General features: G+C 36.7%; 1 protein-coding gene across 1 annotated transcript in view; it reads right to left on the bottom strand.

The window, feature by feature from the left end:
* doc2b (double C2-like domains, beta) overlaps positions 1-19,575 on the bottom strand; it is a 133,733-nt gene that overhangs the window by 29,636 nt on the left and 84,522 nt on the right. The window contains exon 3 of the mRNA XM_032577236.1: positions 6,440-6,514. Coding sequence (XP_032433127.1) covers positions 6,440-6,514 — 75 coding nt within the window. The remainder of the gene's footprint in view (positions 1-6,439; positions 6,515-19,575) is intronic.

Here is a 19,575-nt window from a genome sequence, read left to right as displayed (position 1 = left end):
TTAAATAAAAAAAATGACTTCATATCTGGAGCAAGAAGCCAGTTTTGGAGCTCAACCAGCAGCAGTTCAGAGGCGAAGGGGGGATGCTACAAATGAACCACTGGTGTCATAATCGCTTCAGCAGTGGAGGCTAAAAAGGTGCTGCTCTCTAGCCAATTACTACAGTACTTTCCCTTTGACTTCGAGATCTCTGCTCTAACTAGCTGTAATTTTAAAAGCCCCTTACATCTTACATCTGAAACTAAAAAGGGACGTGTGGGAGGTTTGATGCGCAGGTGCACTCTAAAGAGAGATCCTCCTGGATGACTGAGGAGCAACACAAATACACGATCCGACACTTTTAAACACCATAATGGCTCCTGAAAGCAACTTTCACTTAAATCCAATAAACCCTGGGCTTGATATAATTATGTTTTCATGGGTGCTGTTAATATGTTCTCATTTGTTGGAATCACAACCTATAAGTAGAAAAAAACACAGTGCCAGTCTGCTCCATGGCTTTAAGGTTTTTATGACACTACTGGCTTTTATTGGGTGTTAATGTTTTAAAAAGTGAGCTCTACAAGCCAGGAAACTGCACTACACATGGCCTAGTAAAAGTATTCATAGCCATTCAAATCCACATTTTAATGGGATTTATTATGAGAGACCAATAAAAAGTTGAGCATAATTCTGTAGTGGGAGGATGTTTTTATATATGAAAATAAATAAAACCTTGACTTTTTTGGTAGTATGTCAAGTGGTTGCAAATATTTTCCATCTTTATTTTTTTAAAATGATGATGGAAAACATCTGAAGGCCATCTGTCATTTTGACAAAATCATAATTCACACACTTGACCATCTGTTGCAGAGGCGCAGACATTTTCAACTTTGTGCTCAAAGTACATGATGGAAATTTAATTGCGAAGGCAATTAAATTGATCAAAGAAAAAAACCAAACAAACAAACATCTGAGTACGACCTCTGACCTGCACTCGCCATACACAAGCTGACAGTTCACCAGTGATGAACTGATTCAGTACCTATTACTAAATGCAGATCAAATCAAGATGAAGAAATGCACATTTGCACTTAGAAAAAATGTTCCCACATGATATTATTTGAATAGTTGCTGAAAGCTGAGATTTCACTAAAATCAAGGTTTTTAAGTCCTAGCTAAATTTGTACTTTAGCTAGGGCCAGAACTTTAAGGCTTTCATTTTGATTAATTAATTACTTGTATTTTTGTTACATTCAAAGGTTCCAGCTGAGACTTTAGTCATTCATTGTTTCTGGTACACTCATAAATCAGACACTAAAGCAACATTTACAAACAACAGCGATGGACAACAAAGCCTGAAAAGACTGTTGTGTTAAGTTGTGCTAAAAGGAGCGAACTTATCAGTGAAGCTAGCCTGAAATAGCATCTCAATGCTAAACATGGAGCAGCGCAGACATCCCCAGTGCTACAGTCCACAGTCTACATTTCTAAAGAGGGATTTGTTCAAAGAAGTTCCATGAATGATCAACACTTGAAAGCTGAACAGGTATAATACAATTTTGCACCAATCTGATGGCTTAATAACTTAAATAAAAGATGGAAAAACAAGCAATTGATATGTTTGATGTTGAGCTCATATGTGCAGTTATTCAATACTTTAGCAGCAAAAGTCATTTTGAAATTGAAAATGTTGCATATTTTTTGGTAGCTTTTTTTTTTGTCCTTCAAGCTATTAAAATATTTTTAATTAATTACAGACCGTGCAATTAACTCAATTAAAATCTTCAATCGAGTCCCACCACTAACTTTAATGTTACCCGTCAGTGCAGCCTAATCTGGAATAATTACAAGAATTTCATTGTGTTGGATTGCGGTTTCTGAAGTGATGAAGCTGTGATCCGGCTTCGCAGCAGAGCGTGAAACGTCACTTCTCATTAGGACGCAAACATAACTTATGACCTCTTCAGCTGGCCATTAATGAGGCTCTTCGACCGAGCCTAATGACTATTTTGAGGGGACGTCGACAGGAAGGAGACGGCATCGTGTTTTGCCGGCAGAATGTGCAAAGGCCCCCGTGAGGCCTCATACTGAGACAGGAGACACATTCAAGTGGCAACAGGCCACCATGGAGAGGTTTATTCGACTTACTGGTCCAAGAATCCATGACAACTCAAATTTATTTGAGTTAAGCTGAAAGGAGCTTGGTTGGTATTAGTGATGACACCACCAGAACACAGAGAAATACCCGGAAACACCCCAGAATAAATTTAAACAAATGAGAGAGAAAATAAAAACACCTGTCCTTCAAACTATCAAGACCCTAAAAATAATTGCTTTCATGTCAGAAACTGTAAAAAGGAGCATTAGTATGAGCTTGGGAAGTTAATTTCCAAGCTGTGGGTGCTGACACTGTTGCCATGACACCGCCTCACAGAAGATGCACCACTTTATCAGCGGGGAAAGGAAAGGAGAGCAGCAGCAGAGAGCCAGACTAAAACTGTACATCTTGACCTTCAGCATTTCAGCAAATGGCAGAAACTATTAGTCCATTTGTAAGAGCAAGGGCGTTTTTAGAGGATCCTCTCATTTTTTCTCTTCATACATGCAGGAAGCAGCGCTTCCAGAAAGTAGATGCAATATTAAGTCAGTGGTTGGCTGAGTGGTGGTGGCTCATAGAGGATAATTACTGTTTGTTTCAAGCTAACCTTTGACTCATTCTAACTGTGCATTTCTGGTTCGAATGATTACAGCTGCTATGAGTCTAAAAGGACACGAAATTGCTGTCAGAAAGCTGCTCGACGTAAAACGGCAGCACGTTTCCAGAAACAGAGCCTCATTCAGAAGAATCTAACAAGATGACTGAGGATCAATCACTGCCTTTAACGAGACAATATGTCATCAAAGAGCTGGGTGTAGGGAAAGCCAAATATGTAATGCGTATTTCATTTTTCAGGTCCACTTATTAACGTAGACTGTTCTTTTTTTTTTTTTTTAGGATGGAATGATTAGAGCAGGGTTTCACAAACAGCATTAGCTTCTGGCGAAGGAACCCCCTTTGTAGACCCTCAAAATTTGAAGAGAATGTTTTCTCATTTTTATTCATTACTCCATAATTATTACTTTCATTTAGCATAACAGCTGCCACGTACGTTCTGATTTTAAACAGATACGGGTTCTTCTCTTGTCAGAAACTTTTCCGTTTTGCGCTTGCTACGCTAGGTTGAAGTGCAAAGCATCTTGATAAAAGTGCAAATGGGAAATGATCTTTGAAAAATTGATTTGATTTTATGATTAAAAAAAATAGTTACATTTATGATTAAAAAGTGTATTAGACTAATTTTTAAAATTTTTGCATTCTTTTTCTTATTTTCCCTTCAACCTGCTGAGCCCTCCGTAGCGCCCCCTGGTGACCTTCACTTTGAAAAACACTGGATTTGTGGTAAATTTACTAATGTGTGCTGACAATCATGATCCGTTTCACCTCTAGAATATAAAATATGAAATATATTGTTTTTAAAATTAAATCAATATATTTAATTATATTGAGTCAAATATAATTAATTCTATATTTAATGTATTGTTTTTGTATTTATTTCCACTTTTAAACAATGAATGACATTTAAATAATTACTTCACAAATTATTAATTGTAATTTGGCACTCTTTGCTCTCTATAGAATCCAAACCTATAATCACAAAATCCAATGCAAACTGTTGAATGCAGCGTTGTAAAGTGGAGAGATGAGTCTGGTGAGGGCTTTTCTCAGGTAAATTGTTGCATTTCTTAAAAAAAAAGAAACATTTTCTTTTTGGAAGGATGAAGTTGTTAAAATGTGTGGTGAACAAACAAAGCAATCTGCTCTCTTGTACCTCAGAAATCCTTCCCGTAAGAAGGGAGATAATCACAGATGATGTATACAGTTGGCAGATTTCCGCCTTAACCTCAGGAGATTAAATCAGAAGAGCTGTTTGATTTAAAGCAGCAGAAGACAGACTTGTTTGTAGGGGAATAATTGCACGATAGCTTCATTCAAAAGCTCTTTTTGAATTGATTATTCCTGATATTCCCGTCTATCTTTGCACCCTTGCTAATTATTACATTTGTGCACTTCTGGAAAATGAGCTGTGACACCTCAAAGTTCCCCGTCAGTGTCAGGACACATGGAGCAACCCATGGTTTATTTAAATTAGATGTGCCGACAAAAACACTATGTTCTGCTTGCTGCTTTGGAGCCGAATGCTGCCTGGAAAACTCACAGTGACACAAACTCCTGAAGGCAACAATAAAGGGTGACAGACATGATGAGTGTTTCCCTCTGCTTGCAGAGAACTAACAGTCTCCGCCTTTAAAGTGTTCCTCTATCTTTGTTTGCAGCTCAAACCTGTGGTGCACAGACAGAAAATTTGACTTTAAACGTGACCTATTATGCTTCCTTGGTTAGGATAGATCTATGAATCATACCATAAACATGTTCATTACATTATCTACACAAAATAATTTCTAGATAATGAGATTTTAGTCTGCTCAGTTTCAGAATGGGCTGTTTTAGGACCTCCTGTCACTTTAAATCCAAATCAGCTGCTGCTGGCCACGTTTACACTCGCATGTGAAAATGACTGCAAACAGATGTACAATTATATAACCGTACATCCTTGAAAAGCAATGGTAGAGCCTCCTGCACAATCAGCACGAACGTAATGATGTCAAGATCTTAAGTTTCTAGGGAACTTGGCCCCACAGCATCACAGATCCTCTGCCGCACCAAGCAGTCCCACAATGCTTTGCTTTACAACAGACCCACCTGGAATGTTTACTTCACCGTTCCACTTAAAGTCCCACATGATTTATGTTTGTGACGGCACACTGACAAATTTTATGTTTTCAATGTGAAATTCTGCTACTTCATTTTGAGGATTTTATTTGTCTTCATTAGAGGGCAGATAAGACAAAATGGTGGCGTGATCAACGGAGAAGCATCCATGTTCATGCCTGAGAAACTGATCAAATACAGAAAATAAGCCCTTTGGAGCATTCAACAATTTCTATGTCAGTCACAGTTCTGGTGACAGTGTCAGCACCAGAACTGAAGATTGCAACTTGAAAATCTCAGCATGAAAGACAAAGACTGAATAACTGAACATGAAGGTTTTACCTCTGCCCAAAAGCATCCCCTTCATAAATACAAGTTAGGCTGAAAACAAAGTCATGCTGTTTGTGTCTCAACTGGTTGTTGTATTGATTTGTTGTGAAGCACTTTGTGATCTTTATATCTTAAAAGGCTGAATATAAATAAAGTTATAGTTGCTTATAGATACATGTGTATGAAACATCTACTGAAAGCAGAAGAACATTTTTCCTGAAGAAATTTTTATTCAGAAAAAATATATTTATATATATTTTGTAATCTATAGGAATGTCTGTAAATATATGATTATTAATAAAGTGTTATTTATGATTATTGCACCATGCGCTAAAAATATTCAGTAATATTTGTGGGATACCCATCGATAAGGAAATAATCTTACACATGTAGATATTTGACTTTGTACACATGATACATGATACAAATAACTGCAAAGCTTAAATCAATGGTGGGACGTAGAAAAGCTTGAGAGGAAGAGGAGATGTGAGTCAGGTAGACGGATAATCAGACATCTTTGGCTTTCAATAAGCTGCTTTGTGGATTTTAATCATTTGCAGAATCTCTTGTTTCAGGATTAACAGAATTGTCAAAGACTTCTGTCTGGTGCAATAAAAGTGAGACAATTCACTGTCCCTAATAAAACAACCACTGAGTCATCTCGACAGTTTATATCTACAGGAGCAGATTTACTCAGTTTCACAATTTTTCTGGCAGAAGAACCAAAGTTTATATTAGAGAATCTGCAACAGTTGCTGCTAAAATCAATGGTGGGACGTAGAAAATCTTTTCTTTAGTTTCAACTTTTGAAGTTAGAATGTCCAGCACATTTTCTCCCTGTTCATCCATCCATCTGTCCGTCGCTCCAGCTTCATCTGTGTATTATGGAGTGTGTGAATACTCATTTATGTGACCTAGTTAGGACCTTTTCTGGGACTGGATATTTACTAACCTTATGAGGACCGTCGGGTAATTTACGAAGGAGAGCCTGCTCATAACGGTGAACCTCGTTTTTAGGTCGAGGGGTTTAGAGGTTTTGTGTGAAACAAGTTCAGGTTGAGGATGGCGTAGGTTAGGGTTAGGTGTATACTAGTAATAGCTAAGGAGACATACCAAGCTTATTCAGCCAATCAGAACCAAACAGAACGTGTTTCACCCCGAACAACAAAAACGGACTGGACACAAAGAAGAACCTCTGACTGATTGCTAAGCATCCATCTTTAACTCAAAGTTTCTCAAAACAAACATTGATTGAGGAAAACCAGCCAGAACTGGGATGATAGAGGACATACAGTCAATAACAGTGACGACACTCACCTTGCTGGCGCCAGGCAGTAGGTGCAGTTTGACGTAAGGATCTGAGAGTCCATTGTGGTCCATCGGTTTGAGCCCCTACAGAGGCAGAGCAGAAAGCTGTTGAGGAATTTATGCATATTTATATCCCACATAACGGAATAAGGAAGACTGTAGCTCTGTTTTGATTACAAATGTGTGCAAAACCTTGTTGATATTCTGCTAATGTAAAAAAAAACACAATTTTGCATTAAATAAAAAATGCAATTCAACTGATCTAAATACGTTTGCTGAGTTGATATGTCATTAAAAAACATGCCACACAATCATCCTGCTACCACTTCCTGTCGTCTTGTTTGTTGTTTCCACCAGTAACCACCAGTCATATGATCACCTGGTTGTTGATCACATGACTTGTGTGATGCAAAAAAAGTGTTTCTATTGCAGTTTTGCAAAATACACAAATTTTGATGCAGTCGAAAAACCACCTCATCCTAGCGCAAAAACCTTTTATCAAACATGTTTCCATTAAACAATTTTATCATAATTCCAATTTGTGCAATTATGTGGTCAATGAAAAGGCAGCGAAGAAAGGTCAACCAAAGGAAGTCTTTTCCTCTCAGAACAGCAATATGCATGTTAATGTTATATGTAGCAGCTAATTTTGTCATTTGGAGACTATAGTCACCAGAGCATTGTGTGCTACTTATGGATCTGAGAGGTTAGGGTAGGGAGTCCTGCGTATAAAGACCCTGGATGGCTCCCAGAAACTCTGAGGGGAATAAGGGAGCAAACTCAAAACAGGTTTAACTTTCCCTTTAGGAGCAAATCAATAAGACTCCAGCCGAGGTGAGGATCTAAAGGTCAACCGTACAACAACCATAATAGGGCAGGAACCAACTGGGTGAAGTGAAAGACCCTGCAGGGCTGCAGAGAGAGTTCTTTAGAGTGACAACATGTTTCCAGGAGGTTTTAGTCTCCGAATGTTTGACCAGCTCACGTGGAGGACCATCGTGCTGGTCGCTTTTGTGGCAACAATTGGACCGGAAATGTTTAATCACAACTTTGCAGTTATTTCCTTGCCCCCTTTACAATCATGCCCTCAAATAAGGAAACGCTGAAATCTGCTTTTCAGACCATAAAATTGCGCAGGTTGGCATTTGCAGAATATTGACAAAGTTTTGTGCACATTTGCAATGGAAACTCAGCTTTTGTTGATATATTTTATGACTTACAGTAGCTGCATTGCCATTGACCTTAAAATTGTACAAACCGGAATTGAAAACAAATTTTTAATAGAAACACAAATTTAAAAAAAAAAATCACAATGAGTGTATTTCACAAAACTGCAATGGAAACGTTTTTTCGCATCACACGAGTCATGTGATCAACAACCGAATGTTGCTACTGGCGGAAAATATGAAAAAGACAACTAATGACTTGTTGCGTGAATAAACTCATTCAAGTGTGATTTCCACCGTATTACTTATTTAACAGAAGCACTGCAATTGCGAAATCAAAATTGTTTTTTCAACATTAGTGGAATATCTACAAAGTTTTGCACACATTTGTAATGGAAACGCAGTTATTGCCAGGTCAGCGATGTTTCTTGCATGTGTAAAAATCTTTTATCGTAAGGCTATTATTAAACATTTGTTAACATTTGTTAAGGTCACTGCAGATGTTAACATCTGCATTTTGGCCTTTAATGCTAGAATTTTCTTGTTAATCATTTGTTGTGGTAGAAATCCATGTTTCCATTACATACCAACTGTAAATTAATAGTATTATTTTTTATCAGTCTTACCACTGAGACCAGAAAATGCTTTCAGAGTGATTATTCCTGTAACTAAAAGGACCTTTGAAATACAGAATTGCTGAACTTCTTTCTAAATGCGAGTTCTGGAGGTGATTTAACATGTTAAGAGGATTTCAATCTGTGACGGTTGGCATTACAAAAAGAGCTGAAGAGTCCGCTTCATGTTTTTACAACTGCTGAATTTGCCAGTTTTATTATGCACAACTATTAAAAAACAAAAAAACCCAGTAAAATCCCTGAGTCCAACTATAATTTATTCATAAACACTGAGTGCACAGAGGGCCATTCTTCGATAAAGGCACGGTGAGAAATTAGTTTCTCTTTTGTCCGATGACAGCGTTTGTTGCGGCTTGGGATGAACGATCAGTTTGATTTATTGGTGGTTTAAAGAGAATCAGCGTGAAATCATTTTGGCCTTTAATGCTAGAATTTTCTGTTATTTTGTAATATTTCTTTCACAATTCTAATTCTAATATTAAAAAGATAAAGTGGCAACATGCTAGCTTTTTATTAGGTACACCGTACAGCGACTTGTTTACAAAAATAGGAAATTAACCAGTCACATGGCAGCAACTCAATGCAGTTCGACATTCAAACTGAGATGTTTTGGTGAAAAACTTTCATGCAGCTGTTTATGACAGATTTAAATACTGTACTCAGCCGGAACTAAGTACAGCCAGTATTGGTGATATGTGGTCATAGTGTTCAGTTATTATCAGTAGTTCTGACTAGAAGCGTCTATGTGGCTTTGTAAGGCTCTGGTAAAGGTTTTTACCTCTGCATTGTACTTTATCTAGTTTATTTCTGCATATTGGTGCAAAATGTTGAGTCATAATTCACAGAAAAGGCCCAACAGAGCAGCTGCATTTTGGCTTTAAGGGCTACAGTTCAAACCACAGCATGTGCTAGAAATTTAATCTGTGCTCAGAACAAATTTATATCAATATTACACATCACCATCAGCGTTTCAGAAAAGAGAGTGTCGGGATTTCTTGCCTCTGCAGTGACCTTAACATACGCTGCGGGGATTTGGTCAAAATAAGACTAGTGTAGAGTCAGCCGATGGGGCTGGTGGCGGTTAATGAGAAATCAGAGGGATGTCTTATCACTCTACCAGATGAGTCATCCACTCAGCGCTCTGCTATTCATCCCTGCAAGTCATCTGCAGCCCGACCTCAGGAACAGCATGGATATGTAACAGATGTCAACAATCACTAGAAACCCTCTGCTCGCTACTGCCTGGCTACATGTTTCTATTCCTATAAAGTGCTTCAATGTGAACATCATTGCTTTCACGTTTTAAATAAATCCACAGGAAATCTGTTATATAATAAACCTTTAGCTCTTATGCTAAATCATTCTTCCTTTTTTTTTTTTAAGAAATACAATAGCAGCGTTTTAACAAAAACTGGTAGCCTATAAAAGTAAATACACACCAAGTAGGAAAAATAAAATAAAGCAGATTAAAAGTGATCATGAAAACAGATTTTGTAATTTATTTTATTTATGACTCATTAAATAGGGAGCATTGCTAATAGATTAAAATAAGTATGATTACTGCACTTCGGTGGGGTTACCAAGAAAAATCTGACTGTCAATAAGGACAACAGTTTGATAGAAAGCTTTCACTACTTTGAATAATTGAGCTTACTGTGCTGTTTGATAATTAGGATCATCTGGAATGTATGTATGATTGAATTCAAATGGTTTTTCAACAACTCAAGATGACATTTGTTGTGAGCAAATGACAATATTTGTCAATCGTCACATCAAAAAGTCTAAGGAGCTTGACGAGAGTGGAGTTAAAAGAAGGGATTTTAAGACATTTCAGAAAATCAAGTTGATTTGCAACAATGATATCTACGTCAGATAATATACAAGAGATCAGAGACTTCTACATTTTTAAAATACATTTTATTGTCATAAACATCATCTCTTTCATTTGTTTCATTCCCACCAATAAATTAGAAACATGAATGTTCTGAATTTTATCTTCTGAATTTCATCTACATGTTTCTTTATAAACAGCTGTGGTTACGTAGAAGTTTGTTTCCATCATATATAATTGAAGTGTTTTGTTTTTACTTTTCTGTTTTAGAGCAGGTGACATTTGTGATTAAACAGGCGTGATTGAGAAGTTATGCACTGTGGTTGTGAGCTGTTTATTATCTGCCAGTCTATTAGTGAATATGAGCACATCATTTCTTAAATTGAAGAAATTGATTTCCAAAACAAATTATTACTTCAACGCCGTGCACTTTCCAGCCTCTGTAAAAGCTGAATATGACACAAACAAATGAAATAAAGAAATGAATACGGGTTCAGCTAAAGGTTAGAAATGTACGACGGCAACCCATTTTCCATCTGAGTAAACAGCCAACATGGCCGCTACGTTTCTATGAAGTTATTTTTTTCTTCAGTGAAGCCAAATTGAAAAAAAGAAAAAAAATCAAACAAATGTTGTATGCGTATTTGTCCACAGGCTAAATGTAACAGTTCGCCTCTCAGCGCAGCACTCAGAAGAAATTACTGACAGCGAAATGACACACTCGACTTCCTCTCCAATAAGGAAATACTGTTTTACATTCCATCTGCGCAAATAGAAACAAAGTGACAATGATTTCTTTAGCCGGATCTCAAATATGTCTGCATTTTCTCTCATGGTTTCAGGTTTTTTTTCACATTCTGCTTCTGAAGAAAATATTGACTGTTCAGACAAAGGAGACTATATTATGAAAACCAAGTTAGAAGAATAACCAGATGAAGATAAACTTTCGCTGGGTGTCTTTTGATATGATTTGGATGCATCATTGAGGTAGAGTAAACTATATTTAATAACCTGTCACTCTCCACACTGATTCTATTAGTTATTATATAGATTTTACAGTAACACTTGTGGCTTAAATGTTGTGAACAACTGCTAAGATCAATCAAGGTTGCTCTGAAGGATAGTTTTCTGTCGCAACGTTATTTTGAGACCCAAACTGTATGAGCTATAGTTTAGTAATTTTTGTTTAAAAGGCTTTTGGGAAAAATTTTTCTATTGGGATGATGTGTACAGTAAACGGGGTTCAAAGCAATGTTGCAAAGTGAAATATTTGACCCCTATGTATTTACTGAGAACCCCACATGGCAATAAATACACAGGAGACCATTCACAATGACATATTGTCCAGAGAACTCCTCAGGTGACTTCAGGTCTCGACTTAGATTTCTTGTTGATCTGTAGGTTGAATCCCAAATCTCCATTTTTTAACATTTCCTTTCGCTCAACATCTTATTGAACACTGCAGGTTGACAAAAAACTCTGCATCTTGTGTCTTCTGGCAAGTTTTTTCTCTCTCTCTATATATATATATGAAATTTCTGTAGCGTTGAAATGTACATGTTTTTGTTGTTGTTTTGTGTTTTTCCCCTTAAATGAGCAGCAGCACCATGAGAGGTGATTGGGGAGGTTAGAGTGCCGCTTTCATCTGCTGCTATTGTTGCCTCCAGCAAACACCTGAACAGCCACCGAGATGGAAGACATTACACGAGGTTGGCCTGCGACGAGCAGGCAGCTGCGTCACACCGCTGATTGCACGAGAACGCCGTGAATACTCTGTTGATCATAATTACTGAGGGTTGGAGGGAAAATGACCCCTGCAAAAGGCAGATGGGAGTGGATCCACACCTTCTATCTTCTTTCATAACAGCTCGGCTGAATAGCAGCCCGACATAAACGCTGCAAAATGAAGTTGTGCTCTTTTTCTGGGAAGAAATAATTACCACCACCACCATCAACATCATCATCTTCATCATCATCATTCAGATGAAGTTGTAGCGTGGCATGACGGTTAGGAAACAACACAGAGAGAATGCCGATCTTTTCAACTTTAATTGAAGAATATGAGTTTTCTCTGTAGGCACAGCTCCAACTTTTCTTGCGGCTGACACTGCAGTCGATTTTTAGCTTTTACAGAAGTGAAATTGAACCCGCCTCCTCGAGTTAATTAGCTGCTGAAGACTCTGGGAAGTTTGCGGCTACCAAATTTGCGGCTACCTGCTGTCGAATTTTAGATTTATGCAAATCTACTTGATAAAAGCAGGTAGTCTGTGGCAAACAGTAATGTAGAATCAGAGGTAAACCGCATGAAAGAAATTGAAGTCTGACAGTCGCGGTGTCTGAGTTGATAAGATCTCAAATATAAAGGCGCATTCAACAATTTTAGACAGTATTTAATATTTTCACCATGCAAAAACCTCTAACTTCTGAGCTGTTAATGAATTTGACTAATATTTTAAATGGTATACTTTTAGGGCTGCAATCTACAAATAATCTACCGATTGCTTAATGATTAATGGGATAAAAAAAAATTGGTGGATTCTGCAAACTTTCTGGTTAACTAATTAAGCCTTACATTACAAATACATTAATAGTTGCAAATAATTCAATTGCTTTTTTAAATGAGAAAAAAAATTATTTTAATCAATTAAATGTTTACTAAAGCTAAAAAAAATTGTTTTACCAACATGTGAAAAGCTCAGTTGTTTCCACTTGACTTGCTATCAAAACAGTGTAGGGGTGATCTGTTTACGTTTTATTTATTAACCGACTAATAATTGGATAGCCAAAGGTGCTTAATAGGTACTTTTTTTCCCCCCACAGAATCTGAGCCAGGTGAAATGACCACTATTCCATTTGAATTATAAGTAGAACATAATAACAGACAAATTTGGTTATTCACCAAATTGACTGGTTTTTTGAGTCTGTATACTCCAGTTAACGATTAATTAATTACTAAATTAGTTGACAATTATTTGAATAATCAGTTAATTACAATTAATCCTATTAATCACAGAGCAATTAATTGTTTCAGCCCTACATATTTTGATCACTATTGAACACAAACACTTTCACTGAGGTCTTTTATGTGCGGCATTAAGTTGTTGGAAGCCTTTAAATTTAATAAATTATTATTTTCTTACAAACTTAAACTGAGAGCAGCGTATTGGTTGATATTAAACTGTGTTAAGTGGAAGTGACTTAACACTTCCACTTGTGTTTTTCTACAAACTGAAGAATTGCTAAGTAAAAGCTAGTGTTAGGACTGATCTGGTATCAGGACCAATTCCGACATAATTCTTGGATCAGATATCAGTAAATAAATATATATATGCATGTATTTCAAAGTAAAAATGAGTTCTAACTTTTCACAGTTCAAGAAAGTGAATTTATGCACACATTAATGCACATGTGGTCATTTGCATCTGCAAAAACACCATTAACACTGGAAAACAGAAAATATAACAAGAACAGAAGATGCTGACTTTTGACCCTGAAGAAGTTTGTAAACTTTGCTAATAAGCTCATTATACAAGAAAGTCTTGACACGTATTGTACCATTTATTTGGTTCCACTCTGTGTTCTGGGCCACAATGTGCTGTTAGAAATTGTTTCTCATTCTTATTTTAAAATCCGGATATCATCTTAAGACCCAACCACTGCTGTAACCCCGACTTAAATCCCTGACTTTGGAAACCACTAAGCCCGACTTTGTTTTGTAGAATATGCATTGCAGATTCCAGAAGGACAGAGACCCAACTACATTCTGCAAGCAACGGTTTGATAAATCAGAAATCTTTATAAATAAAGATTCAAATAAGCCTAAAATTAACATGACATCAGTGCTAATGATGACTGAATGTGAGCCTGTCACAGTAAGCAATAAATCAATCGCATGATAAATTAAAACAAGCTTGATCATTTCCATTTGCATGTTGATTATTTTTCTCGTTTCTGTCTCCTTTTCCCAAAGACTGGATGAAAAAGGCTGGTGCAGCTAGACACTTTTTGAATTGCAATTATGTTTGCACAAACTTCATAATTAACCGCATTTGTTCTTTCTGATTTTTGTTTATTCATTTTGGATATTTAAAATGTCTTCCACTTCCAGTGTTAAATGTTAATTCGAAATTAAAATGTATTTACCTTTGAGATGGTGAACTTGGATTGTTATGCTGTTACCATTATGTTACTTGGAAATGATTTCAAAACAACAATATCATCATTTATCACAGCAACTTTTGGGACAATTAATCATCCAGCAAAATTGGTTATCATGACAGGCATAATGTAAACTTAATTTTTTTAATGGAATCCCCATAATTTCCCATGCTTAATCCAGGTTCTGGGCTCATGAAGCCGACATGTTAATTTTAAGGGAATCCGTTTTATCTCTTTTTACAGCCCTTATTTCCCACATGAGCTCATCTTCTCCATCGTTCTATCAGCCTCTATCAGTCGACAGGGGATTCGTCTTCATTATCATAACTGAATGACCTGCTAACAAACATGTGCAGGAAGCATCAATCACTGTGAGCAGCAGATAACCAGTTGGATGGGAGAGGAGGTTATTGATCTGATTCAAAAGAGACTGAACCAGAGTTATGTTGAGGCGGGGGTTAAACCTTCAGAGGGCGGCTGGGGTCAAGGGTCAGGCACTGGTGACTTTCTATCATTAAGAAACAATAGCAGCCGATATGGAAACTGTACAGGTAGGTCTCATTAAATGCTATAGTCACTATTGTTGATATCGTCACCATCGTCAACAAACTGATAATTGGAAGGCTTTTAGAGCAGAGCGGTTGGAGGATGGTGATCGATACATTTTAAGATTAAGCTGATTATATTGTGTTCTGATCGTTTCTGAAGCCTTGACTTGTTCCATTTTGGTTTTCCCTCATCAGTTCATTGCCCACTGTCCTTTAATGTGGTTGGGTCAAGTTTTTATGGAAAACAAATCTGAAAAAAAAAAAAAAAAAAAAAAAAAACGTACACAAAACTGGCAAAACAATGATGATTCTTTTGGACAATAATAAATGGAATATTGACTGACATATAGGATGTGTATAGATGATTTTAATGATGGCATTTGACAAAATGCCATGTCTTATGTTTTCATGATGTAAAGCACTTTGAAATGCCTTGCTGCTGAAATGTGCTGTAAGATTAAACTTGGAACAATTAAAAGTGTTCAGTTTAACACTTTTAATTTGAATTTATGTATTTGTCAAACTATGTCTAGCAGTAAAAAAAATATTGAAATAAACTTTCTAGCTGGAGCTGCATTGTAAAAAAAAAACATACAACCAACTACTACTGATTAATAACTGGAACATTGATCACATTGAATATATTTAATGTATATTTGTTTGATGATGATATTTGACTAAATGAAATGTTTAATGTTTGCTTCATAATTGGTGTTGTATTACGTTTTTATGATGTACAGCACTTTGAACTGCCATGTTTGCATTGCAAAACAAACTTAACTTTTATTAGTTCATTCCTTTGTGTTTGTGTGTGCTCTTGTAACCAAGAAAATTCAACTGCAGTAGCGACTGTTCAACATAAAGGTGGCAGTACTGAAGTGGTATTAGGCAAAATATTGCAGAATTAAATAAATTTACATGAAAACATCAAAATTTGCACAGAAACAAAGATAGAAGCCTGAAAAACCCATGCAGACTATTTACCAGGAGAAAATTTTTTTTGGGGGGGTTAGTTGCACTTTAAACCATGATTTAAAAAGTCCATAATGGTATTACTCAGGTTAACTGTATCTGATGGTAAATTTGGTTTGGTGACAGGAGGCATTTATGAATGACTTAAAAGAAAAAAGAAGAAATCTCTCTGGGGTGAATACTGCTGATGTAAGAAAACAGCAGCTTAGGTTTGGCTAAAGTGAATAAAACTAAGGCAAATATTAGGTTAGTATTGACCTAAAAGCAATTTGAGTGAAACAGTAAAAGGTTCAAAATGAAACTTTTACTCATATATTGCTTAGATCAGCTTGAAATGTGATTGGCAGGGAGATTCATTTAATTGAAAAATCATATCAGTGTTTCTCTCTGACTTTTGAGAAAATAATTTAGGTGTTTTTTTTATGCAAGCATTTCAAGCTTTAGCACCAGATTTGGTTTAAGACTGGAACAGTTTCAGTGTGACCTCTTATGCTTCCTTGAACATGTTAGAATGGGTCTATGGCCCAACTCAATGTTAACACTCGCACGTTAAAATAGCTGCAAACAGATGCGTAATTATACAAATGTTCATCTTTGGAGAGCAGAGGTGGAGCCTCCTGCACAACCAACAAGAATACAGCAAGTTCTGTTTGGATGGTAAGTTAACAAAAAAAAAAAAAAACACTTGTCTTTTCCAGCAGCCATTGAATAAACGTCTACAGTTGACCAAATGTGCTGGAGCTCAGCTTGAGTTGCTAGGTAACAGCGCAGTGCCCATCAGTTGTGACTTAACAAAAAACATTCACACGTTTGTCAAAAAATGGCCGAGTGTTTTTTAAGAGCTTGGACTGTTTTTAGGAGCAGTTGAGAACCAAATGGAGGTATAAAAACATCTAAAAGGTGAATCTTGCATAATTGGCCCCTTTTAAGGGACTGCTTCAAAGAAAAGCTCCACTGGCATGCTTTTAGGAGAGTATTTTTTTCTAAAAGAGGCATTAAGAAGGGTAAGACGTTTTAGGAATATCCTACTGATTGGTTTCTAAAGAATCAGCAAATCTAGGAACCAAAGATGCATCCTTCCTCTCGTCTCTTTCACGGGTACAACACAGGGATACGAGTTAGACCAATGAGAAAACACATCAGCATAATTACAACTTTGTGACTGTCTTTGTCTGAGTTCCTGCTTTCTTTTCACTCTGAGCTCCCGCTGCTTCACGTCAGACATTCATTGATATCAGCAGTTTGAAGACCGTCTTTCCTCCTAGTCTTTGCCAGATCTGCATACCTAGGCCAAATTTGTTTCAATCACTTTGTTGTCTTCTGCTGACATTATGTCTCCTCATTTTTTCCTACTCGGTCGGCCTGCCAGCGTGCCTGTCCAACTGCCAGCCGTCTGCCATCTAATCTGATGTCCAGATAGTCTCTATAGGGCCTGTCTGCTCACCCCCTGCTGCCATTTCCAACTCTGATCCCACCTGTTCAGCCTGCAGTCACTCTCAACAGTTTGATGCATAACATTTAACATGACGCTAAGATTGAAACCAAGCTACTAGGAGGCAGTTGGGTTACGCCACGTGAACTTGCTGAACCGGTCACGTCAGATCTTGATGACTTTCTAAGCTTTTTTCTTCATTAAAACAACTTTTTTCTTGTAATTTTATGATGTTATTCTCGTAATTAAACATAATGTATTCTGGCCCCAATACGCTGTCATACTTGCTTTACTTTCCCCTGCTGCCATTTTTCTGTTCATTCTCCTTTTTTCTCCTCCATCAGCGCCAGTGTTCTTCTTCTATTGCGTTTTATGGCAGTTTACACACTTTGCGTATTACCGCCATCAACTGGACGGAGATGTAATTTCAGAAATTAATTTTTCCTAATCTTAAGAAAAATAAATAAATAACTAAATTCTATACATACTTATACACTCACACACACATACATACTAAATCCTCTCAGCTAATTTTGTATCTTTTAAATATTTAATAAATGCTTGAATTATGTCATGTGATTGATGCTTCTCTAATAAATTAGCCATAGTTACTGAACTCCTCATTACCCTTTCCAGTTCTTTCCTCTCTTTCATATATTTCCTACAATAAATCAACACTTGTTCTACTCCTTCTGTTTCCCCGCAATAACAACAATCACCTGATGGATGTTTCCCTATTATTTTTAAACCATTATTTAAACTAGTATGCCCAAACATCAACCTGCTAATCCATATTTTCTCTCTCCTATTCATTATGCTATTATTTCTTATGATTACCTCCTTCTGTATTTTATGTAAATGCCTTCCTCTTTCTTCTAAATTCCATCTCTCATGCCATATATTATTTATTTTTTCTTTAATAATTACTTTTATTGCTGCTCTACTTAGTGGGACATCATATTAAATTTCTCTTGCCTTAACTGCTTCTTTAGCCAACTTATCTACTTTTTCATTAACTACAATTCCTTTATATGCTGGAAATCATGTGAATTGAACACTTATCTTTTGTTGCTTTATACCATATATCAAATAACTAACTTCCTCTAAAAGATCTCGACGGCTTTCAGATTATCCACTTATAATACTGGTTAAGCAAGACATTGAATCTGAACAGATAACTACCTTACTAGGCTTCACCTCCAGCACCCATTGCAATGCCAAAAAAATTGCCAACATCTCTGCTGAAAAAATTTATAAATTATCTGTTCTTCTTTTTATAAAAACTTTTTGTTTCGGAACATAAAATGCGACTCCTGTTTTACCATTTTCCTCTTTTGATGCATCTGTATATATTTGTGCAGCTCCAGTGTTCCTGTGTAGGCTACTTCTTCAACTGGGCAGCTTGTTGATTAATTTGAGTACTGCTGCCACCTAGTGACCGGAGGCCTGTTTCTCAGTCAAACATCAAAAAGAAAAGACAATAATAAAGAGGTCCTGCCTCTGATCTTGCAGTCCTGGTTTGGGATTTCTTGCGGTTTGTTCTAGTCAAATCTTCTAGGCAAAATGTTTTTCTTGCATCGTGTCTGAAAGCTATTACACACAAACGCTGCAGAGCGATGAAACTTTGAAGTCTTCACAAGAGTGGAAAGAAAAGCATAAAAAGGACTTGCCCCTTGTTCCTATCAGCTCAAGTTAAATATTTCTCCATTCTTGTAGATTTACCAAAAATAATCATCATCATTACATTTTCCAAGAAGTTTGATGCCAGGTCCTTGGACTAGCAAGTCCACGAAAAACTAAACACAAGACAATAATTTCTTTTACCAGATAATCCATCCCCCCAAAAATGACTGCAGATTAACAAAAAAGAGCAAACATCCAACAAATTGACGAAAAAACCTCACAGTGATAATCTGAAGGAGCTCAGGAGGGAGATGGCGTTGGGTCGATCAGGGAGACTGGTCGGATCAGAACTAAGGATTGATTTAGTGGAAACGGGTTGAGATCGGAGCTTAACTCAGCAGCTTACCTTTTTGTACCTGGGAACAGGAAGCTTTATCCCATCAAACATAAACCACCAACACAAACAGATGCAATGAGAGCATGCAAAAGAAAAAAGACGGAGAAAAGAAGGAAAACAGGTGAGATAAAAACTGAAACAGTTCAAAGTAAAAAGATTATAGTTGCAGTGAGTGAATTAAGAGAAAAAGTTTAAAAAAGTTCTGCCAACAAAAACAACAAAAGGACAGACATTTGCATCCACAAATTGAAACATCGTTTACAACAGACGACCTGCTTGGTCTCATTAATATTTCAAAATGTTTTTAAATCATCTGATTATCATAATTTCCAATGAAAGTGGTGGTTTATTTTCATGGTATTTGTCTCATACCTTGATAGTGC

This window comes from Xiphophorus hellerii, chromosome 11, assembly GCF_003331165.1.
Source record: "Xiphophorus hellerii strain 12219 chromosome 11, Xiphophorus_hellerii-4.1, whole genome shotgun sequence".
NCBI classification, from domain to species: Eukaryota; Metazoa; Chordata; class Actinopteri; order Cyprinodontiformes; family Poeciliidae; genus Xiphophorus; species Xiphophorus hellerii.
The sequence above is the reverse complement of the archived record's forward strand: the minus strand, read 5'-3'. Positions and strand labels throughout refer to the sequence as shown.